General features: G+C 43.4%; 1 protein-coding gene across 3 annotated transcripts in view; it reads right to left on the bottom strand.

Annotated features, from left to right (window-relative positions):
• The window catches only part of CLYBL (citramalyl-CoA lyase), a 174512-nt gene extending 153309 nt beyond the window's left edge, over positions 1-21203 (bottom strand). For all 3 annotated transcript variants that reach the window (XM_055802683.1, XM_055802682.1, XM_055802681.1), the window contains exon 1: positions 21133-21203. In XM_055802683.1, the coding sequence (XP_055658658.1) occupies positions 21133-21197 (65 nt within the window). In that variant the 5' untranslated portion in view covers positions 21198-21203. The remainder of the gene's footprint in view (positions 1-21132) is intronic.
• Positions 21204-22154: the final 951 nt, after the last annotated feature.

The raw sequence follows: 22154 nt of genomic DNA on the forward strand, positions 1-22154 counted from the left end.
AGGATTTTCCTGTAACCCACAATAAGAATACTAAATCTATGAAAAGGCTGTGATTTAAGGAATGCTATTCAGCAGTATTTCCCCGTGTCTACATTTAGGTGATTCCTTGCTCACTGTATCTTCAAGTATTTCCAGCTCTTCTCAAGTGTAGCGAAGTCACAGCCATGATGCTCTGTGGGTCTCTTTAAAAGTTTCTACTTGGCACTGAATTAAAATTACTCACACAGTCAAAAGTAAAGGAGTGCAGGTGAAGAGGATTTACATGCCCAAGGCTTCTGGGTTTTTTTTTTCCCCACATAACAGCTATTAGTGCAATAAATGGTATTAGTGCTCCCTGCACAGCTCATCTCACTAGCTCTTCTAAAAGAGTAGAGAAAGCCTATTGATCTACTTTTCTGCTCAAGGTGTCTCAAAATTGAATGCTGAAACACAGTTCTCTACCTCCTTAATTGTAAGCTGACAACTGAGCACCCAAATTTATGGGACGTTCATGACTCTCAGCTTCCTATTTGTAAAACAGTAGTAATACCAGCCCTTTTCATTGTGAGAGTTTTCTGAAGATAAATTAATTAATGTTTGTTAAGCATTCAGATATTTATAGCAATAAGTGCCATAGAAAAGCTCATGAGGAAATTAACAATTCTGTCTTCACAGCAGGGTTTCAATAGTGTGCAGTAAATAAGGCCTAGGGCTACACATTGAAAAATTAGGAGAAAACAAAATATTGAATAACTGCTCATTAACTCAGCATCGTCCATCCTGTTCACTGAGACAGGGATCCTGTGGAAAAACCCATGTATGATACTGAAATTAAAAGACTATGCTATCATGCAAACATATAAGGAGGCTGAACTTAGACTGAATCAGCTATCTTAATTCTGACATTTCTTAATATTTCTGAATATTTTACTTTCCAGCCTTAATGCGGCTTCTCGAGCTGTTACATGTCTTTGCAGTCTCCCCTTATGAGAAAAGACTTACAGGAATGCATGTGCAAGGAGATACAGAGGCTGAATGAATGCCAGTATCATAAAAGAAAACAAGGTTATTATTATTATAACAATAATAATGATAATACTAAAAATAAATTATCAAAAGAGAACTTCAGCAAAATTTTACTCCAGTCTTGTAAAAGGCAAGAAAATAGTAGTGAATCAGTCTACATCTCACAGCAATAATATGCAACCAATGGGAACTTCCAGAGGAAATGGGGTCAAAGAGAGTACTTACTCATTTAAACAAGATTTGGTTATCAACATGCAAAAATGCAGCCTTCCATGCAGTTTCTCTGCCTCAACATTTGGATGTGAAAGCTGGAGATCAAGTGCCTTTAAAAATACTAGGTGTTAAAAGTCAAGTTGGTTTTAAACAAACACTGAGAGTATTTAGAGCTTAACAATTCCTTATCTGCAAAGTTACATGGAAAAGGAGAGTGGAATATTAAGGGTATGTTAAGAGTGGAGCAGGAACAGCTGCCTTGGCAAGCATGCCTCTGGGCAGCAGGAGGAGGACTGCACAAAATGGGCTGTCTGGAAGTATCGCTCCACAGTCTCTCTCAGAGAGAGGGAAATTTGTGCGGATGTGCAACAGCAAAAATACCTGTCTGCCAAAGAGAGATCACTGAGCCTTAGCTGTGATCATAGCAGCATCTAATGTAGCAATGGTTTTATATGGGACATCATCACTGTTAAAATATTTTTTTATATAGTCCAAAATAAATTAGGAAATATAATTGCAAAACTAATGTATATTCATCTGTTGGGAAAGTCCTATATGATTTTGTCATATATTTAATCCCATAATGAGTTATTTGTTCAAAAAAGAAAATAAGTAGTTTAGGAAAAAAACCAAACCACCCTAAACTCAAGATTTAAGTCAAGAAACATCCATCAAAACATTAGTTGTGGAGTTGCATAGAAATATTAAGTAGGAACACAGCAGCTCTTATTAAAAGAAAACAAACCCTAAAAATAAAGTTTGTAGTAAAAAATCAATAGATACAAAAAGAAGGGGCAATGGGAAACCAGCATTTTTCATTTCTTTTCATGCCACTTAGCATCTATGTTCATTAATTAAGATTTTGCATTTTTAGGCTATGTTTTCCTTCCACAAAACAAAAGGAAAATGGTGGGGGAACCAAAACATACTTTACATGACTGTAAAATGTTAGGTTTTGCCAGAACCACTTGCTTATTCTTTGAAGGGTGGCTATCTGGCTTGAATATATAAACCTGAGGGGAAAAACCTCAAGGATATTTTAAAACCATGCAGCACCAGAAACATTTTAACACTTGCCTGTTGTGGAAGTTTTTGCAATGAAAAATTTCTCCAGAGAGATCATTTGCAATATTTATTTAAGGCTTTTCTAATTCCTCCTCAAAGGAGAAATAAAATAATCCCATTGACTTCAGAGGAAGCAAATGGATTGCTAATGACTGTAACGAAGACTGAAATATTAACACTTTTGCCAGGTATTGTTCTTCTTTTATACTACCTCTCCAGAATTATACTAATTAAATACTTAATAAAACGCCTTTTGATTGATTAACGTATTTGCTCACGTTCCTCATTTGAACAGTAGCTCTTCAAAGTACTTGGGTATTACATTCAAGATCCCAAGCACCTGATTCAGCAGTCAGGTTGCATTGTGCTGAGCCATGCAATTCCATGCATACTAACAGTCTCACACTCGCTGTATGAGCACCGAGTTATGTTGTCCTTACCTTTTCAGGATGTTTTTTTTGGTCATATGTACTTTTTGTGGTGTGGCAGATAACATTTTTCTTACCAGCCTTTAGCCGGGCTTTGAAACTCAAGGGGGAAATCCCAGATGGCCTGAAGCCAAGCGGAATTTTTGCATTGCCTGCAGCCTGCCTGTGATTTAATTTGTCTTGAATGCTTTTTGCTTCAGACTACGTAGCTTTTAGCACCACCAGACACTTGTTCACAACCACCAGACCTCCATGAAAGATAATACAGCAAAAAAAGATGTTAAAAATTTGTTTGACCAGGCTGCAATCTTAACTGCTGTGACTGTCCGGTTTTTTATCTGTACTCGCACTGGTTTGTGAGGTCAGCTCCGTGCTTCGCAAAGCTGCACTTGGAAACATTTGTCATCGGCAGGAGAGACTGATAAGCGAGATATTTACAGCCACAGCCGCTTCCAGCACACCATTGTCTTGGGCTGGTGGTAAACCAGCAGCAGTGGCAAATAAATGCTGTTAACAGTACAGCGTGCAAAGGGAAAACTTGACTTGGGTCGCATTAAAACACATGCACGCGCATCCACACGAACGCACGCAGCCTGCTCAGTGCTCAGAAAATGGACAGACTGAGTAGCATCTGTGCTGGGGGGGGAGATATGGAACAAATAAGTAATTGCTGTTTTTACTAAGTAAAGCAGAAAATTACAGTATATCAACAGCCAAGAGTGTTTGTTGCCTGGGAAGAACCATTTGTGTTCCAGTTTGGGCTTTTTTACTCATTTGAAGTCTGCGCCTCAAAGCACATTAAAAGCATTTTAATTAATATATTAATATACAATTAATCCTTGTATAGATTTAAAGTTTATGTCCTTGTATAGGTTTAAAGTCTATAAATATAATTGGGGTGGGGGTGGGGCAAGGAAGAAAGCAAAGTAAATAAATCCAAGCAAAAATTATGTATTTTTAATAGTGAAATCTGGAGGAAGGTGCAGCTCTGAACTAACACCTTAGGAAACATATAATTCTTATCAGAAAGCGCATATTGTATTAAAAATCTGTCTTGTATCAGAGAACTGCATGGCTATATGTATGTTTTCTTAGCTACATTCAACTCTCTTCATCAGAATAACACTCTTTGGGGACAGTGTTTCAGGGTTGACAAGAACATTAAACCATATTATAAATATCTTTTCAATGAAAACATGGCTTTGTAGTGGAGGCAACGCATGGTTATCAAGGTGAGTGTTATTAGGCTGTATGTGTTTTCTTGGAAGGAGATTCATGGAAAGAAAAAAGCTTTATATTTTACTGCAAGGAAAAAGAAACAGAGTACATGTCATGCATAGCAAAAGGGATTTTACAAAGAAGGCACTAAGTTGAGTGCCTCACTTATCTTCAAGATTGCTTCTACACAGTAAGTGTGAGGATCGGTTTAACGCAAGCTACAATATAGATATAACACAGCATACAATTCTCTGTGACCATTCATATAGATAACTGCAAAAAAATTGTCCGTAAAGTAAGGTAAATATAAAGCAATTGCCTCCTATGCCATAAATGGGTTCTGCCTCATCCTTTCAGAGGCAGAACAGCACACATTCTTATTGCTGTTCAGATAATAAAATCTGTTACTCTTAATGTGAATTAAAGGATTTTCTAACCCATTTTCCATAATCAAAGTACTGTTTTCTCAAATCTGGCAATTAGAAAGTATCAGTTCTGAAACAGCGAGCAAAGTTAGAAACTGCACCAAGAAGATCCTAATCTATTCATAAATGACTTTATTTAATACGCATATGTGTACACGTACTATACACACGTACACATTTTCTTTATTTGGATTTTTTTAAAAAAGACTACTACAGTTTTTTAATACTTTTGCAAAGGCCTGAATTATTTTAAAACAGGAATTTTCTTCTTGTTTGCAAAAATAAGGTTGCAATTTTGGTTTTTTTAGCATGTTGACAAATGGATAGATTTAAATCCCTTAAAACAGGATGTACTAGAGGAAAGAAACAGATTATGTTAACCAACAGTTACACAGTGAACACAGCAAATACTGACAGTATTATGAAAATCATGTGTACAATATGCTAATGGAGAATCGTAAAGCTGTGGCATTTCAGTCGTGCACATGTAAGTTCAGGCACACACAGGCACAAGCACAAAAGACAACAGCCCCACTAAACAGCTCCCCAAAATACACCCAATTGGCCTAATACTAGACACAACAGCTTGACATTCTTGGGGGGGGGGGGGGGGGGGGAAGTCAGAAACTCACTAAATCTTGGTTTTAAAAGCATGCTACGTATCCAGAGAGAGAGCATTCTGAACAGTCAATTACTTTCACATTTTGTCCCAGGACTTTAAAAGTTAAAGGCATAGTTCTGCCAATTGTGAGATGCCCCATCCAGCACAGACCACCCACAACTACTGATTTTCCATCTGGTGAACAAAACAGACATCTCCCTAATTATTTTTAAAAAGGTTTTTTTTCCTAACATACTTCCTTTATTTGTCTGTGACCTGGAACTTAATGGAAAACCTGGTAGATGCCAACCTCATTTCTTGTAATGAAGCATCTTATTTTCCCTATTTTAAGCATGCGTATTTAAAGGCTGTTTAATAGAAAGTTATTACCTAAGCCGATCATTGATAGGCCCTAAATTACTAAATAGCTTGAAATAAGAACAACTTTATATCAAACCCTAAATGTTCTACTTAAATATTAACCATTAAAAGTTCTTCCCTTAAACTAGTATATTAAAACAGAAAGCAATGAGGTTTACAGTCTCGTATGCTGGGTTCCCATATTGCCAGTGTCAAAATTTATGCCTTTTTTCAGCAATATGGTTGCCATTGCCAGCACCACGCTTATAAATGCCAACTGTAATTAAAATCTGGCACCTTATACAAGCATTAAACATGCTTAAAGATTAAAAAAAAGGGATTATTTTAAAATACTCCTTGCAGCGTATGCAGGCTAAAAAAAAAAAGTTCTCCTTCTGCCAGTTTTAGAAACATCACAGCAAAAAAAAAAAGGTCCAAGGTGTCCTGAAAATCAGTCTGGAAAAACCTATATACTGTGCTAATCTTTCACGTGGATGCACGCAAGGGAGGGATGACAAAACCTGGATTTTTATTTGAAAAGGACTACAAAGAAATAGCATATTTAAAAATCTGGACCCCAGGCAGGCACACAGGGCAGGTAACACACAGCCTTTATCCTTTATCTCAACATCCTTTACACTGACTGTTATAGTTCAACAAACATATAGAGCCTCATTGCTGTCACGGTGGACGCCCAAGCCAGGGCCACGGAACGCAGAGCCCGATGAGGGAGACAGCAGATCACACAGAGAGGAACAGAGGCTGTTCATGTTAATAGTTTTGGGGAGGTGGATGCCATCCTCTAGGGTTTCCATCAGTTACGCACCCCTCATTGCTACATCCCCATGCCTCTGGCACTGGGCAGGAGGCTGGGTGGCCAGTTAAGAAAATCCTCTTCTGGGCTCATCAAGGAAAGAAGTGATTAGCAGGAGGCTCAGGACGTATAGACAAACCACACAGGGCTGCCTTGGGAATTAACCCTGGGAAAAGGCAGAGCTGGGGAAACAGGCCATCATACCCAGCAAAATTTCCAGCCATAAACTCCTTTTCTACTTACTAGTAGGCTACTTCTGAGTTACACAGCTGGCTTATGGACCACCTGACAATGAGGAACCCATGTACAAGAGAGGTTAAAACCTAAAGAAGCTACGCAGCAAGATCAAGCCAGGCACATTGCAGCAGGTGTTCAGACAGCACAGCACTGGAGCACCCAGAGATGTGCTTCTTGATCTGGCAGCACTGCACCAAGCGCTTGTCTATTGCCCCAGTCGTTCATCCCAGCTAGGAGGTGAGGAAGAGCCAGCCAGCCACGCTGTCAAGTAAGCTACTGGAGAATGACCACCTCTCGGAAGCTCAGCACTGTTCACAGACTCTGCTTGTGGGGGAACGGATCTAAAAAAACCAGGCAGCCTAACCACTGTCAAATCGATCTTTCAAATAGTCAGCAACAGAAAGCGCTGTTTTTTTCAAAGCAATCTGATGAAAAGTTAAGAATTAGCATTTATAGGGACAGCTTCTGATATGACCCGCAGTTGGAGAGGAACCATGACAGTGTCTGTCTCGAAGTCTGAGACTCCCAGGGCCAACAGCAGCAGGACTTGGCATCTTTGTAGCAAAGGCACAATGGCGGAGACGCTCTCCATCCTGCCCTCCGTATCTCGTTCTGGTGGTACCCAAAACAATGGGTTTTTTTCATGACCCTATCAGCAGAAGAGGTAATTAAATTTCCTTTTGTTTTCACATTGTCGGGTGCCCCATATACCAAATGTTTATGGACAGGACTGAAAATTTTATCCTCACATTTTCTTGACATCACATTCTTGGCTGAATTTCTGGATCCTTATGTCAAGTTTGCACTTAGTTTATGTTCCCTCATAGGTACCTCAGTTATTGATGACTTTCAGCAGGATGAAGTCTTTTAAGCCACTTATTTTAAAATAACAAGTTGAACCACCAAAAGGAAAACCTTGAGTTAAATAATGTTTGAATCTTGTTTTCCCATTTAAACATTTTAGTTATTTTCTTGGAAAAAGGTTAATTCTCAGTTTGTAACCACTAAAGTATGTTGCTTTGTAACTAAATATAGCTTTTACACTAAATTTGGCACTTCTTATTGCTAGCCAGAAGGACAGAGTAGCTCCACTGATATATATTTAAGCTTTTCTATATCTCATTATACATTTTTTCAGATTAATTTTACTGTTTTTGTTAGGAAATCACGTATGGCACAATCCTTATTGACTAGCTAATTCCTTTGTGTTTACTTATGATTTACATTTCTTTGGATGGAAACTGGAATGCAACTTAAAATGTAGCAAGACAGTTTATCAGTTGCACAGCACAGTCTTAAAGAGGCTAGATTTCTAAAGAAAATTGTTTTGATTTAAAAATTGATCTATTAAAATAACTCTGTCTTAGCTAGAATTAGCACCAATCTTGTATTTGGTCATAATATCCTTCAATATTGTAGTATTAGCAAATCTAATCCTCTCATAATTAGCTTTTATTCACAGATTGGTAGAGAAGAACAAGCTTTTCTGCTTCTTTCAACTCCCAATTGGTCAAGTTTGAATAAATTAGTCATTTAACTGAGCTAATTGAATATATTGAAGAAAATATTCTCTTGATACTTGGAGAAGAGACTACTGATCTCAAAAGCCAATTCAGTACTTCAAACACTTTGGGTCTCCAGAGTTTAGGCAGTAACTTTCATCAGTTGAATGGTCTGACCCACAACCTGGAAGCATTGTTTCTATTTGGTTTGTTATTTTTAATGATTTAGGCAGATAAAATTATGCCAAAGCCCAAGCTTACTGTTAATAGATGTATTTTTAGGGAGAAATACACTCAGCATAGATTTTGAAAACTTTGTTATTTATTTCTGAGCACTAAGTTTCTACTATTTCATTGACTCAGCGTTCAGCTTTTTGCTTATCGTTTAGTTCCGGTTTGTTGTTTTGTTTTTTTTTTCAGTGGAGGGATGTGCCAGCATTACCATTACTAGCGGCAGAAAGCAGCAAGACCTACATCTCACACATGTTATATAAAAATGCCAGAAAATAAATATTTTTATCAGTTTTAGAACAGGCTTAAAGTGGTCTGAAAAAGAAACTGGAAGTGTATAAAGTGTTAAAAATATTCAATGTCTTTCCCTTCTGAACTAAATCCCTTCATGGTTGCAGAGTGAAGGCATCCTGCAGCCATCCCTCTCCACACAGCAGACCCTGTCATGCATTGCAACAGATGAATCAAAGAGGAGGTGAATATTTCAAGTCTCTGAAGTGAAGGCCTCCAAACACCTTTGAGGTCTACAGTACCAGAAAGGTCCAAACTATTGCTGGTTTCCTCCAACAAGTTTACATTTGGTTCAAAACTATTTAATTTTGCCATGACGTGACCATTGCATAGTGAATATGTGATTTCATACACTCAAGATTACAATAACAAACTTAAACCATCATGTCTTCATTTTTCCTTTTTTAGGTTCTGCCCTTCGTTGGTAGCGTTTCAAGGTTAATAGATCATTTTCCAGACAAAAGTGGTCTAAGAAGCTGATAAAAAACCCCCCACAGCTACCCAGAGAAATGCAGCCCTTCAGTAGCGTATCCATTTTCTGGTTTACCTTGTTCAAGAACATTGGTGCAGAGCTCCTCTTAGATGATGATACTGACCTTAAAGAGAAAGTTAACTTAACTGAACTCCATATCATTTCAGATATACTCAAAGAAAATCTATATTGACTGCATAAAGACAACATTGGTCTTTAATTTTTTTTTAGAAGTTAAAAATCTAGAAATGCCAAGTCAGCTTTCTCACTCTGAATGTGCCTTTGTGCAAGCACTGGGGTTTCCTTTTTTTTTTTTCTTCCCTAGTGTATAAAATAGGGTTTTATCTGTTCCAAATTACCACATTTAGACAAGCTTTTCCCTATTTTAAAACTCCATATTGGAATGAAAACATTAGGAAATGTCACACCACTTTTGGTAAGAAATTTTCACTTCTATCCAACATTTCTCTGAGTACAGATGAAAATGAAGTGGAGCAGGAGCTTTGGGCTTGAGAATGCTCATGTGGGTAGGAAAGAGCACTGCTCAGGCAGTATTTGTCAGAAAAGTTTGTGAGTGGAAAGGAACCCCTTCGATTTTTAGCGTTAGAAAGCTCTATAGCATCAAAAGCTCCAGCACTAGGGTTTTATACCTTCAGACAGAAGCGATCCAATGCCACCAAACTTCTAGACAGCTGAAGAGTTTATGTGGACCCAGCTTAGCTGGGAACAAAGAAACTTTTCCTTTTAAAATGAGACTCTTCTTAGGTAGAGAAAGCAGGCAAAAGACCAATTCAACCTGCATCCCCTCTGTAGAGCAGCACAGCCTTCACCCCAAGATGGGCACTGTTTAGCACCCTTGTGCTTCATGTGCTGTGGAAGTATGGAAGTAACTAGTGCAAGCTGGTGAGCAGACAGCACACAAGTCAAACGTTCATCCATACTGAAAAATGCAGATGGTACTTAAGGCATGACAAAAGTAAAGAAACACATGGTGAGAGGACTCTCACACTGAAAGAGTACCACGGGTGAGAAAATGCAGTTAACCGACAACAAAAAGTGGGGGGATGGACCCCAGAAGAGCAGAGACCAAAATCCTGCAGCAACCTGCTGAAAGAAATGGGAGATTTCTGGCATCAGTCTGCCTTTTATGGAACAGTGGCTGACTCCACCAAACTCTGGCTGAGTGGCTTCCATACAGCACGTGAATGTACCTTGCACAAAAGCTCTGGTGGACTGATGGGTATATAAAAGCATATAAAAAAGGTTAAGAGAAGAGAAGTCCTGGGAGAGATGACTATCCCTCTGGAAGACAAGTTTTGATGATTGAACACCATTAACTTTCGGAACCTCATTCAAAAAACAACCACAGAAGATTCCTGCAAAGACAAACCTGCAATCCAAGGAAAGGACCAACTTAGAAGGAAACCCCAGAATTAGGCTTTCTGGTAGGTGTGATACTCGGACAGTTCAGGCTAAACTAGATACAACGTTCTTACTTCATCCCTGAGATAACCTCTCTTGCGGCAGGCCACCACTGGAGGTTACCCTATAGAAACACCAAAGTCACGCCGCGTAAGAAAATAAAACCTCTCATTAAAAATGTCATTACAGTTTTTCATTATTTATGGGTATTATGAGACAGCTATCTCAAGCAGTCAGTCAAAGAATGGCACAGAATTAACACATGCTTTTGGAAAATCACGTACTACCTCTTCTGCACTGAACTTCTGGTGAAGCACTGAAAAAGCTCTGCCATGTGAGTCTTGGGCAAACCTAGCACATCAAGTGGAGAGCACATCATCCAATGCTTGTTTAATACAATGTCTTTTCCTGTGAATTAAGCTAGAGTAAGATGATTTACTTCATGTTTTGAAATCTGGCTGGAGAAGAGAGGGACTCCAGAGCAGCAGTCCATGCTCAGAGCTCCCTGTTTCATCTCGTTGTGGCAGGTAAGTAGCAACTGCAATTTTTTTATTATTCAACAGATGTTTGCTGGTTACAGTGAAATCACCAGAAAGGTAAAAACCTGAATGTGCTTAGAAATTAAACTGCATTCTCATGCTTGTGATTATTAATCATCTACTCTAGGTTGAGACAGGGCTATGTGGAAAAAAAATCTTAAATTTCCACTGTCACTGAAGCAGCTGTGCCACCAGCAGAGCATCACAGGCTACAGAGGGAGTGCCCATCTGCAACCTTTTACAAGCCCCAAAAACTCACACTGTACATAAAGTTTTCAAAAACTGAAGATTAATTACATCTTTGCATGAAGCTTGTTTGAACTATATTCTACTGCTAATACCATTAAGCTCTTTTCATAAGGTTGCTACTGCTTTCTCAGCACAGCACACCAAGAACAACTAAGATCTGAATAAATCCTGTTTGTTATCTTCCATAATTTACCTGTTCATCTAAACCCATGTGTTCCTTCAGAGAAACGGCAACATGTTAGTTCCCCCCTGCCCAAGCGAAATAGAAACACTATGTATTATATTACATTATATCATAAACTTTAGTAACCAGTATCTCCCTTCAGGAAAAACTGCACGTGTTGCCCTCCACCTTTAAGAGGAACACATGGGTTCCAACTGGCTGTCATTAAATTTCAGGTTTTAAAACCTGCAAACATACGGTAGAAGTTACATTATGCACTGCTGCTAAATTCACTGTGTGTACTGCAGAAGGATGGTCTGAATCAACAGTGTTAATGGTTCAACATTTAAACAAAAAATAAACAGATAAATTAAAAAAAAGACAAAAAGGAGACATAGTTTTGAGATTGTATTTTCTACCTGCTGCATCTCATTCCTCCTCGTTTAACTACCTGTCCATACTAAGAACTTTGCAACCAGCCAAGAATTTAAGTGAATCATAACAGCGAGATAAATTTTGGGACACAAAGCAACAGGAGCCTTTTCTTTATGTTCCAAGTGGTTTTAAAGCTGCTGCGGGGCGAGGCAGGAGCAGGCAGCAAAGCGAGGGGGTGCAAAGGGAACTGGCCATTAACTTATCAATTCCAGGCCTTGGCTTTCTAATTGACAACCTCAGGGCTACTTTCATCACTTGTCGACTTCAAACCCACACTCAATTTTTCCTTTAGATAATGATGCAACTATAACATAACGGTGTTTCTGACATATTGCAGCATGTAGCAGTAGGAAGGTTTCCTCAGTACCTTAGTTTTAACAGGAAAGGAAAAAAAACAACTGTTAAATGGTTTTCACATCTATCAACTTCTCAAAAACAGGTTTTATACTTCCAGTATGCTTAAGTCAGTATTTGGTACTGGCCCAATCCAAAGCACCTTCAGTGCTTTAGTATTGCTACAGATTTAACAAAAAAATAAATGAATGTTTAATGCGATAAGCCTACAAAGCATGCATTCATATATAAAGCCTAAATTAACAAACCTTCCAGAGCTAGAAATACACTACAAATTAGAGAACTTAAATGATAAATACCACAAAAAAATGGCATTAAAAATATACTAATGACTAGAAATTGTATGTCCTTCACAAAAAAAATATAGAAGTAACAGGAATGCTGCCATGGACACATCCCTACAGAGAGCTAGAAAACCCTGACTCCCGTCCTCCTGCAGAAATCCAAGTGGTTGCTGAAGGCAGCCAGACCATTTGTGAACAGTAAGGTACTCAGGTAAGTATGTTTATCACATTTTGACCATAAAGGGGAAAAATTTTTTTTGTCAAGTAACAGCATGTCCACAGGCAACAAAGCACCTGGCTCTAACATAAACAGTCACATAACTGCCTTTTAATAGTGGATATAAAGGTTTGAGTCCTGCAGTCGACTCTGCAAAGGCCCTGGGGTCATACTAAACTCAGTGTAATGTTTGGGGCCCTGAGCACGTCAATCTAGGCAACAAAAGCAGCATCAGAAAATGCAATACCACTAATACACCCCTGAAGTGCGACTGCTTCTCTGGCTCCTATGTGATCGGCATACAGAGGGATGACAGTCCAGCTACCACACCATATAGCCCATTGCTGCCGAAATCGGTGTGCGTAAACACACAGGTATTGAACTAATACAGATTAATAAAACAAAGGCGCCACAGGCCAATCTGACATGCAGTCGGCTTTTGTCTTCAATGGAATTTAGGCTCTGCGGGTGCAAACTGGCACCCAAGTAACTTCAGTCACAGGCCATTAATGAGGCTGTGAATAGGTGGCTTAGGTTGGCTGGACTAGAAGAGTTAAGTGCCAGCCACTTAAAATTACAGATAGGGATGCCTCACTTCCAGGTAGCAATTGCTACGTTTTGGTCATAAACTTAAAAACGATTGCTCCAACTCCCATTTGAGGAGTAACAGGGGAGCATGTAAAGAAAGCCATACCAGCTCCAAGAACGAACACTGGACTGAACGTCTCCTTGGGCTGCCACTTTAGTGCTTTTCAGGCTTTCTAGGCCCATAAAGCTGCAGCATATTGTGAATTTAACAAATTACGTTGCCTCTTTAGAGCCATAACAGTTTTAGGAAGACTGGGTGTGCTGGCATATCACCCACTTTGTTGAAGACCTCTCTTCATTTCAAGTGTTGTGCATGCTGCTTACTCCTTCTCAAGCAGTAAGGAGGCAAGAGCAATCCAGACAAAATATCTGGCCCACATAAGGGACAAAGGTCACCAGTTGCAAAATATTATTAAAAAGTCAGGAGAAACTTATTTTATAGCCAAATGAGCGGCTCAGCAAAACTCTGGGCTATAGTAGGAAAGATGACAAGCCCAACAGCTGGGCAGTACAATTGATAAGGTTTTTACCAGGATCATTGCCCGGGATGTTTTCAGGTTTTTTTGGACAAAAGATATCAACACAAGAAGCGTGAAAACCCAGGTTATTACATTAATTATGAGAGGCAGGTGTTTTTCCATTTTTTTTTTTAAACCCAGTCCCCACCACCTTTGCAATTTTGCCACTCCAAGGCTGCAACCCACAGTACAAACCGGTTCCCTTTCAGGGTTTGGAGTACCGGTTTTACAAGCCTGTTTTGCCTTCCTGCAGGCACTTTGAGCTTATAAATGGCACCTTTCAGTGTCCTGAATTATGAAGGGCAGCTAGTCCTGAATTCTCCTGTCGCTTAATGATCTCACATAAAATGAGGTCCACAAAACTTTTATTACCGCTGCAGTTCAAATTCGCAGGTGAAGAACCACCAGGGAAAGGATGCGGACATCTTTTGCTCTCCTAATTTTCCAGGTGCAAGAAAGTTTCCCACTTGGGCTTGAACAATTAGTTAACTCTCAAAGCGAAGCCTGATCTAAATAAAAAGACTGCAGTATGTTACCCCTATAAGCACTGGGAAAATCCAAGGGGAAACCACTTGAGAGCAACACACACTAGCATCAAATTTAGGTTAAAAAATTTAGGTTAAAAACCCCTATCTAAGCATTTATTTATTGTCTTTTGTTTTCCACCTAATTTTATTTACTTACACCAAGTATATCTGAAACTCAAGAATTATGTGTAATATTTAATTAAAACATGAATTGGTTCCTCTGCTATTCCGGTAATAACATCCACTGTTTGGAAAACATACGGTACCTCAGCAGTCCAAACAAAAATTCTAAAGAAAGTCTTTCCAAAAAAATAAAGGATTTTGTTTGTTACAAATCACTTTTACATTTATATAAAGATTTAATGATTCATGGCATGCTAAATACAGTGCTAATGAGCTTCAGGTTGTGTTTTTCATTTTTGTTTGAATTTTTTTTCCCCCGCTAAAAACAATTACTAGAGGCCATTCAAATGCCACTGCATAAACCAGGAAACCTAGTAAAACTGTAGGTAAAATTGGCATTTTGTTTCAAGAGTGGCTCAGGAGTCCAATTCGCTTGTTGGCGAGCTACATATTTCAAATAGCACTTGTATTGCCTCCAAAAAGGGAGCAGAGTAAGATGCTTTCAAAAACCACACATTTACAGTGTTCATTAATGAAAAACAAAAATTAAAGAGCATAACCTCACCGTTTAATTCCTGCCTTCCAAGGATGAAGCATCTTAGCCTTTCTGCTTTCTTCTCTACTTTCCAGTGAAAGGTAGATAAATTAGCAGAAATACAAGCTCTTCATTCTCAGTACCTCTTCAGAGGATACACACGCCCATAGGAGCTTAAAAACCTTCCTGGGGAGCATTACTAATCTTGCTCCTAACAGCACAGAATTTTTAAAGCCTATTAAAACACTGTCTAGTCATAGCTGTGCAAGTCTTGCTTTTTTGTGACCTGGTTTCAAGAAACAGAAAAATAAAATCAGTGGAAATAATGCCCAATTGTCTTTCATTGTTCAGTTACACAGATCATCGCCCACCTCAACGACTAACTAGGTACCAAGCATTGTCCTTCTACAACAAACCTTGCCATCTACTGCACGGAATCATAGAATGGCTTGGGTTGGAGGGGACCTTTAAAGGTCATCTAGTCCAAGCCCCCTGTGATAAGCAGGGACATCTTCAACTAGATCAACTACAGCATGTGTTGATGCTTCAGTCTAATGGAAGTCCTACCTTGACCCTGCTTTGTCCAACCCCGCCGCCTCTGCCTCTGGGCCTAGGAATACTTTCAGAAACCTAAAAATAATTAAAACCGCCTTCTGCATAGGGTGTAGCACTCCTGCCTGGCTGCAGCAGAGCTGCTGGCCATTTACACCACTGCAAGTCAAGTCACCATCAATCCCTTGGACTTCAGTCTTCCAAGTAACATGTGTGTTACTGCAAAGGCTTTCAGATAACTTTTTAACTGAAAACATCCAGGATGTTGGGGGTTTTAATAAATCATCATAGTTATCGCCCAGCAGCTGATAAAACTGAAGTTAATTAATGTTGCCAGGAAATAGAAATATATCTGCAATGAACCAGTCTTGTTATGCCCATATTCAGCATTTCCCCTCCTTTCTTTGAAGAGCATTTCACCAACTTAAAACATAAAACCAAACACCCCCCACCCCCAACAGATCGAGTGAATGAAAGATATTCATGCTAACTAACCCCGCTCTCCAGTTCACTCCGCCTCAAAATCCCACTGACAATATCAAGGGTGGGGAATCAAACCCCTTTACTACAGAGTCTACAGCAGATAAAGCAGCAATTGTGGTTATACAGTATTGGAAGTGTAGCTACAACATAGCGTGACAGCTTGTTAGTGTTGAAAATATATAAGCTCTTTGTAATTGTGCCTTTGGAATGCCATCTGTCTTGAATTAACGTCCACCTGGGATCATGTTTCGATGACCAATATGGACAGATTACTGGAACTTTAAAACCTCGCTTTCTTTGTAATTGACATTTAAACTGTTTGAAGTTTCTCATTAAGTCCTTTTTTACAAATTAGGTGCAGATGTATAAAGCTAAATGTACAGTACTAAGGGAAATTAGGTCACCTGAAAGCTCAATAATAAAATGTATCAACTGTTTAAGTGCAATGAGTACATTAAAATTTAGAGATCAACTTTATGCCCCAAATTCTTCAGTTTCATCATTTCCCTTTCATCGCTGCAGAGCCCCTGATGCCAACCATTTTTAATTAAAACAGCAGAGAAGAAAGCAGGTTTGGCTGCTCAGCCCGTGACAACTGGTCAACCCCGGCCCACAAAGGGCTGGAGAAGGCCAGGCAGGCAGCCACAGCGATGCCTCTTTCACAGGGACAGGCAAATCCTATTTACACCAATGATACTACAAGATTTAAAGGGCACGGGGAGACTTGAGAGGTAAATATAGCACCAACATGAAAATAAGGGAAAAATGGTGAAGGGGACTTGTTGAACACCCAGGGGCTCAGTAACCATGCAGCTGACCTCCAGACCCACTTGCAGTCAAAGTTCTGCAGACCTGCTGTGCTGCGCAGCCTCGCAGGACAGGAGAGGGAAGCGTGAAAAGGGCAGCGGCCAGAGAAACACCTCCATGCACAGCCCTGCTGACAAAATAAGGGTGAACAGACTATGCCCCCTTCCCAAACAAGAAGGCTCAGAGAGGCAAGAAAGGGGTCCAGGAGAGACCACCACCAGGAGCCCACCTGATGAGCAGAGGACAGAGAAAATACCACACTGGGGTTCATCAACAAAAACCCTACAAAGCTGTTAGCATCAAGGGGCTTTTACCTGCCAGAACGACTCTTAAGAGACTTCAAGTACAGCAGCCTGGTCTCCCCAAAAGGCATGAAAACCCCAGAGACCCCACTCACCCAGACCTGAGTGGCCAAGAGATACTGCACAAGCACAGGAAGGCTCAATGCTGGAAGGCACCAAGCATCCCCCCAAGGGAACATACGCCCTCCTTCCCCACCCAGGGCCACAAAGCAGGGTTGGCATTGAGCCTCAGGATAGCGTCCTGCCACTGGTGGCATTTAAAGTCAACCTGATCAAGTAGGGTTGGTGGAAGGTTGGTAAACCCTCTCGCCTGGAGAAAGGTCTCCTGGGACAAATTAGGACACAACCTACATAAAATGCACAACGGCAAATCCTTTTGGCACCACAGCCAGCATGTTGGTTCTTGAAACTATGCCAGGAGGCGTACCCTGGATCCCTGCTCCTAAGCATGAAGGTGCGATGGAAGAAGCGGTCTTCTCCTAAAAGCTGGTAAACAAGATGAATACACTGTCAACCAGTTCTTTTTTTGTGTGCTTAGACTACATTTTCTCCTCTTAAGCAGGCTGTCTTCAGTACTGCTATTTATTACAGTGAGTTTAAAAAGCTTTTCTGCTTACATCCCCTTACAACCCTATTCTGGTAAGCTACTAAAATTCTGTTTGCAAAAGAGCTGTAAACTTTCAGCTGGATATGTTTCTGCTGCTTCTGATAAACAGCCGAGCAACTTTTCTGTGAAAGTGGCTGTGCATCTGTTTGCAAAATGAACAGCAGGTCTCAACCGGTACCAGAACAGGACAGCAGGGGATTGTGGTTTCCTTGATCCACAGGCTCCTTCTCTGTGCTCATACACATCTTCAGTTCAAGGAGGAATTCAGAGAAAAATGCATATTTTTAAAAGAAAGAAAAATTAAACCAGCTGTATGTTAGCAAACTGCAACACCTGGGAGAGAACAAAACCTGACCAATATAATACAGCAAGGTAACAACGTTTTCCAGGAGGGGACAGCCCAATTCATTTGCAAAGGGGAACGAGACAGAGGAGTAATACATTTGCCACGTGTACCAAATGGAAAAGACTTCTAAGGAAAATGCATTTGTACCCATTCTGTTTTGCTCACACATTTTATGAACACCGGCTTTCATTTGGCAAATGGGTCCACTAAGAAGACTGGGCAGGACTCTCCAGAACCGTGTCAGCTTTAAGCAGACTAGTTGGGGTGCCAGTGGTGATTAGCTGAACATGCTCAGCTTTGCACCCTGCTTCTCATTAGCATTAATTAGCCAGCATCATACCTCTGCTGCTGCCAGGATGAGAACTGGCTCAGGCAGTAGTTTCACAGTCCTTAATGCCGAGTATGGAGTTGCCAGAGTGCACAACGGGGAGCTTATGTCAGCCCTGTGTATTTCTGCCAAGGGCAGAGGAAAGTGGAGACCCAGTTCAGCAGAAGGCTGGAGCAGCACAGACAGGTAATACCTCTTTTGGCATAAGACCTCCCAATGTAACTTTAACCTGCACAAAAACATGCTTCACTTGACCTAGCAGCGATGGCTGACAAAAAAGCCCCATCCTACATGCTCCCTCATGTGTGGCCCAGTGACAGTGGTTACAAGGTAAACTGAGGCTCCATCAGGCCCACCCCCAAAAGAAAATACGGCAATACCAGAGACTTGATTAGCAATGTTCAAGGTGTCCCCTCCCTCCCTAACGTGAGCTGCTATCAGGTTGTCACCTTGCCAGCAACATGACATCATCAGTTTAAGTGAACCAAAGTGACTTTGTAGAAAAGCACATTCTGCAGATACGGCACGACAGTTCTGCCAGATAAAGTGGTTTTATCACTAGAAAGTCACACTTTCAAATAAATTTCACCCCGAGGCCATAACCTCAAAAGACACACTTAAAAATGTGTAGAACATAAAATGAGTGATTTTTTTGATAAGAGGTTCAGAAAAGAAATCCCTCACAGACTTAACACTTTATTGATATTCTTGGTTATAGCTCTACACACACCGAGCAGGATCAGCTACGGCAAGGACCACGATTCATGTCTTTCCATCTAAACGTTGCAACAAAGAATAAAACTATTTCACAACTAACAAAGGGGAACCCTTTAATTTGCTGGAACAATTTCAGCTCCCATTGCATTAGCACCCTCCAGTGTCCAATCCATGAAAAACAACATGATCACTGATGCGCAAAGTAGATACAGACTTGGGAGTGTGAAGCGCAAGACAGAACAGCGGCGGATTCCTGGCAGTTGAGATGAGAGAAGATGCTCCAAACACCAGAAATTTTAGTTGGCATAGGCACAGTCCCTGAAAAAGGTCTGACACGGGGTTATTACTCTTCTTGGGCTCCTTTGGTCGTTGCAGGCATGCTGGTGTATCTGCACCTTTGGCATGACACACTCTCCGTGCCCACACAGTATATTCCATACACTGCAGCGCTCCACCAAGATGAGAGTTTAACGAAGCCACTTTTGAGTGATTTAGTACAGGCATGTGGAATAAGCTACTTAAATAAATACACCTAAAAAAACCTTGTAAAGGGGTGAAGCCAACATGCACTCGGCTAGCTGAGAGCAAACAGGTGATCACGCTTATATGTGCTCTTACAGTGTAATCACCAAGCAATGCAAGAATGCTTCACAAAGATCTGTCAGCAAGAGTTTTCATAGTCAATTATTTACTGCAGCATTGTCTTTAAAAGCACATTTGAAGATCTTGACAACAAGAACAGAAAGAAATGCCGCATTTGTTATTAAAAAACAGCTGGAAGGAGTCTTTTTAAAACTTCTTCCAACAAGACAATCTTTTGCAGACAGGGAAAGCCCAAAAGGCTCTGGAACATCACAAGTAAGCAAAACCAGCTCCGTGTTCCACAGGTTTTGCCTGCCTGCCAATGATGCAAACACTCCATCCACATTCTCATGGAAGCATTGCACAGTGGCTTCAGAGGGGCAGCAACATCCGTGTGAACAGGGGATGGTGGCAGCTGGAGAGGCAGCTGTGCCGCATTGGAGGTACCTGCGGTAATTACGGTCCCAGCCTGACAGCATGGCAACCAGTGCTGTGGGACCCAAGCATCAGGGTCCAGACCCAGCAGCACCTGCCAACTCCTGCTAAAAAGCAGGGAGCTGCTAATTAAATCCAACCAACAAATTTGGCAATTGATGCACGTGAAGTCATCCCCGTATTTTCTCTCCCCGCTCCAGACAGCTCCATGGCTGCCCAGCTCAAAGGTGAGACAGGACTCCTCATGCCTCATCCTGCTTTGGTCTCCGACCGCTTGGATGCCCCAGATTCCGTGGTCTCCACCTGCCCGGTGGCCTCTCTGGCTCCACAGCAGCACCCCCCGCCCCCCGCGGCCCCTGGCGGGGAAGCGCCCGCTGAGCTCGGCCCACACAGCCCTGCCGCGGCCGCGGGGCCCCGGACCACAAGGGCCTCCCCACGCCCGGGACGGGGGCCGCTGACGCCCCGCTGTGCCCAGCTCCACCTCGGGTGGTTTCTCAGCACGGTATTCTCTGAAGAGGGGCGCCCCGCTGCGGGCCCGGCCCCCCCGGGTTTCACGCCACGGGCGGTGGGCGCAGCGGCCGCGTGGGCCGCCAGGCCGGGGCCGGGCCGGGGGCGCCCAGCGCGCTGCCCCGTCGGGGCCGTGCCGGGGCCGGCAGCCGGGCAGCGCTGCGTGACTGGAAGAAACTTCATTTCTGCTCCCACGTTCCCCGTGCCCGAGCGCGGCCCGTGACCGGTGCCCCGCGCCGCAGGCACAGACAGGGCAGGCGGCTGCCCGAGGGCGGGAGAGAAAGGCCGCCGTTCCCCCGGCTGCTGCGCGGCTGAGGCGGGCAAAGGAGCGGCAGAGCCAGGGAACCACCGCTCCTCCCCTGCAGGCGCCCCAGCCCCGGCCGGCCCCCGCGGGCAGCCCCGGGGCTCGCCGCCCGCCGGGCCCACACCAGCTCTGCCACGACGCGGCGCCGCGGCCCCAGCAGCTCCGGCTGCGGGGCTGCCCGGCCCCCCCCGCCCCGGCCTGCGCCGGGGACCCGCCGCCCGGCCCCTACCGCCCCGGCCGGGGGGAGCACGGGAGGCCCCCCGAGCGCGGCTCCCAGCAGGGCGGGAGGGGCGGTGCCGGGGGTCCGCTGATCCCGCCCCCCGCGCCCGCCGCTCGCGTCACTCACAGTCTCCGCCTCCACAGGCGCAGCCCAGCCCGCCAGCAGACCCACGCCGCCGCCGCCGCCATCATCCCCGTCTCGGCCCCGCCCCGTCCCGCCCCATTGGCTGGGGCTGCGGCACCCCCCACCGCGGCGCCACTCCTTCCCGCGGAGCTGATTGGTAGGAAGGGGGAGGAGGCGTGCCCCGCGTCACGCCCCCCACGTGCCGGGGCCGGCCGGGCGCCGCGGGGCGGGAGAGGAGCCGCACGTCACCACGGGGGCGGGGCGTGTCTCGCGTTACCGGCCGCCGCCGGTTGTCGGGCCTCAGTCGCTGCTGGTGGCCCACCCGGGCCTGCGGGCTGCCCCCGCGGCTCAGGGTGGCGGCTCCCTGCCCCCTCTCCCCGCTGCTCCAGGGCAGGCCGCCGCCCTCGGGCAGGCCGCGCTCCCCCGCCCCGCCAGGTCCCTGGAGGCAGAGAGCCGGAGGGGGAGACGGGCTCGCACCTGCCTCGGCCGCCTGAAGCCCGCCCGGGGTGGTGTGTGTGAGAGGGGTGTGAGCGGGTGAGCGGCACCGCTGCCCGGCACTCCCGCCAGCGCCCTCCGTTCTCCTTCCCGGGCAGCGGTGGCTGTGCAGGAACAGCCGCTGGGGTAACCGCTTCAGCTAGCCGGGTGCTGGCATAGCCCTTGGGGTAGCAGCACTTACGCGGTGGGGGTGTTTGTGGTGGGGCTGCTGGGTTCAGCACGAACATGGGGAAACGCTGACAGAACCCGAGCACTGAGGCAGGCCCGCTGCTACAACAGGGCTCTTCGGCAGAGGTGGCTCCACTGCAGGGGTCAGTTCTGGCAGCGATGCTTCTGCTCTACACATCTGTGCTTGGAAGTAACTGTCACGAGTGGAAATAGCTCATTCATGCAGAGGGTAAAGGGCTAAGACCAAGGGTAAAGTGTGAAGTAGCAGGGGAGGGGGCAGGAAGGAAATGAAACTGAGAAGGAAAGGGTCCTGAAAACGGAGCAGGGATTCTGCTGATCTGTTTTCCATCAGTCCACAGCTA

The sequence above is a fragment of the Falco peregrinus genome, chromosome 4, assembly GCF_023634155.1.
Source record: "Falco peregrinus isolate bFalPer1 chromosome 4, bFalPer1.pri, whole genome shotgun sequence".
Lineage (NCBI taxonomy): Eukaryota > Metazoa > Chordata > Aves > Falconiformes > Falconidae > Falco > Falco peregrinus.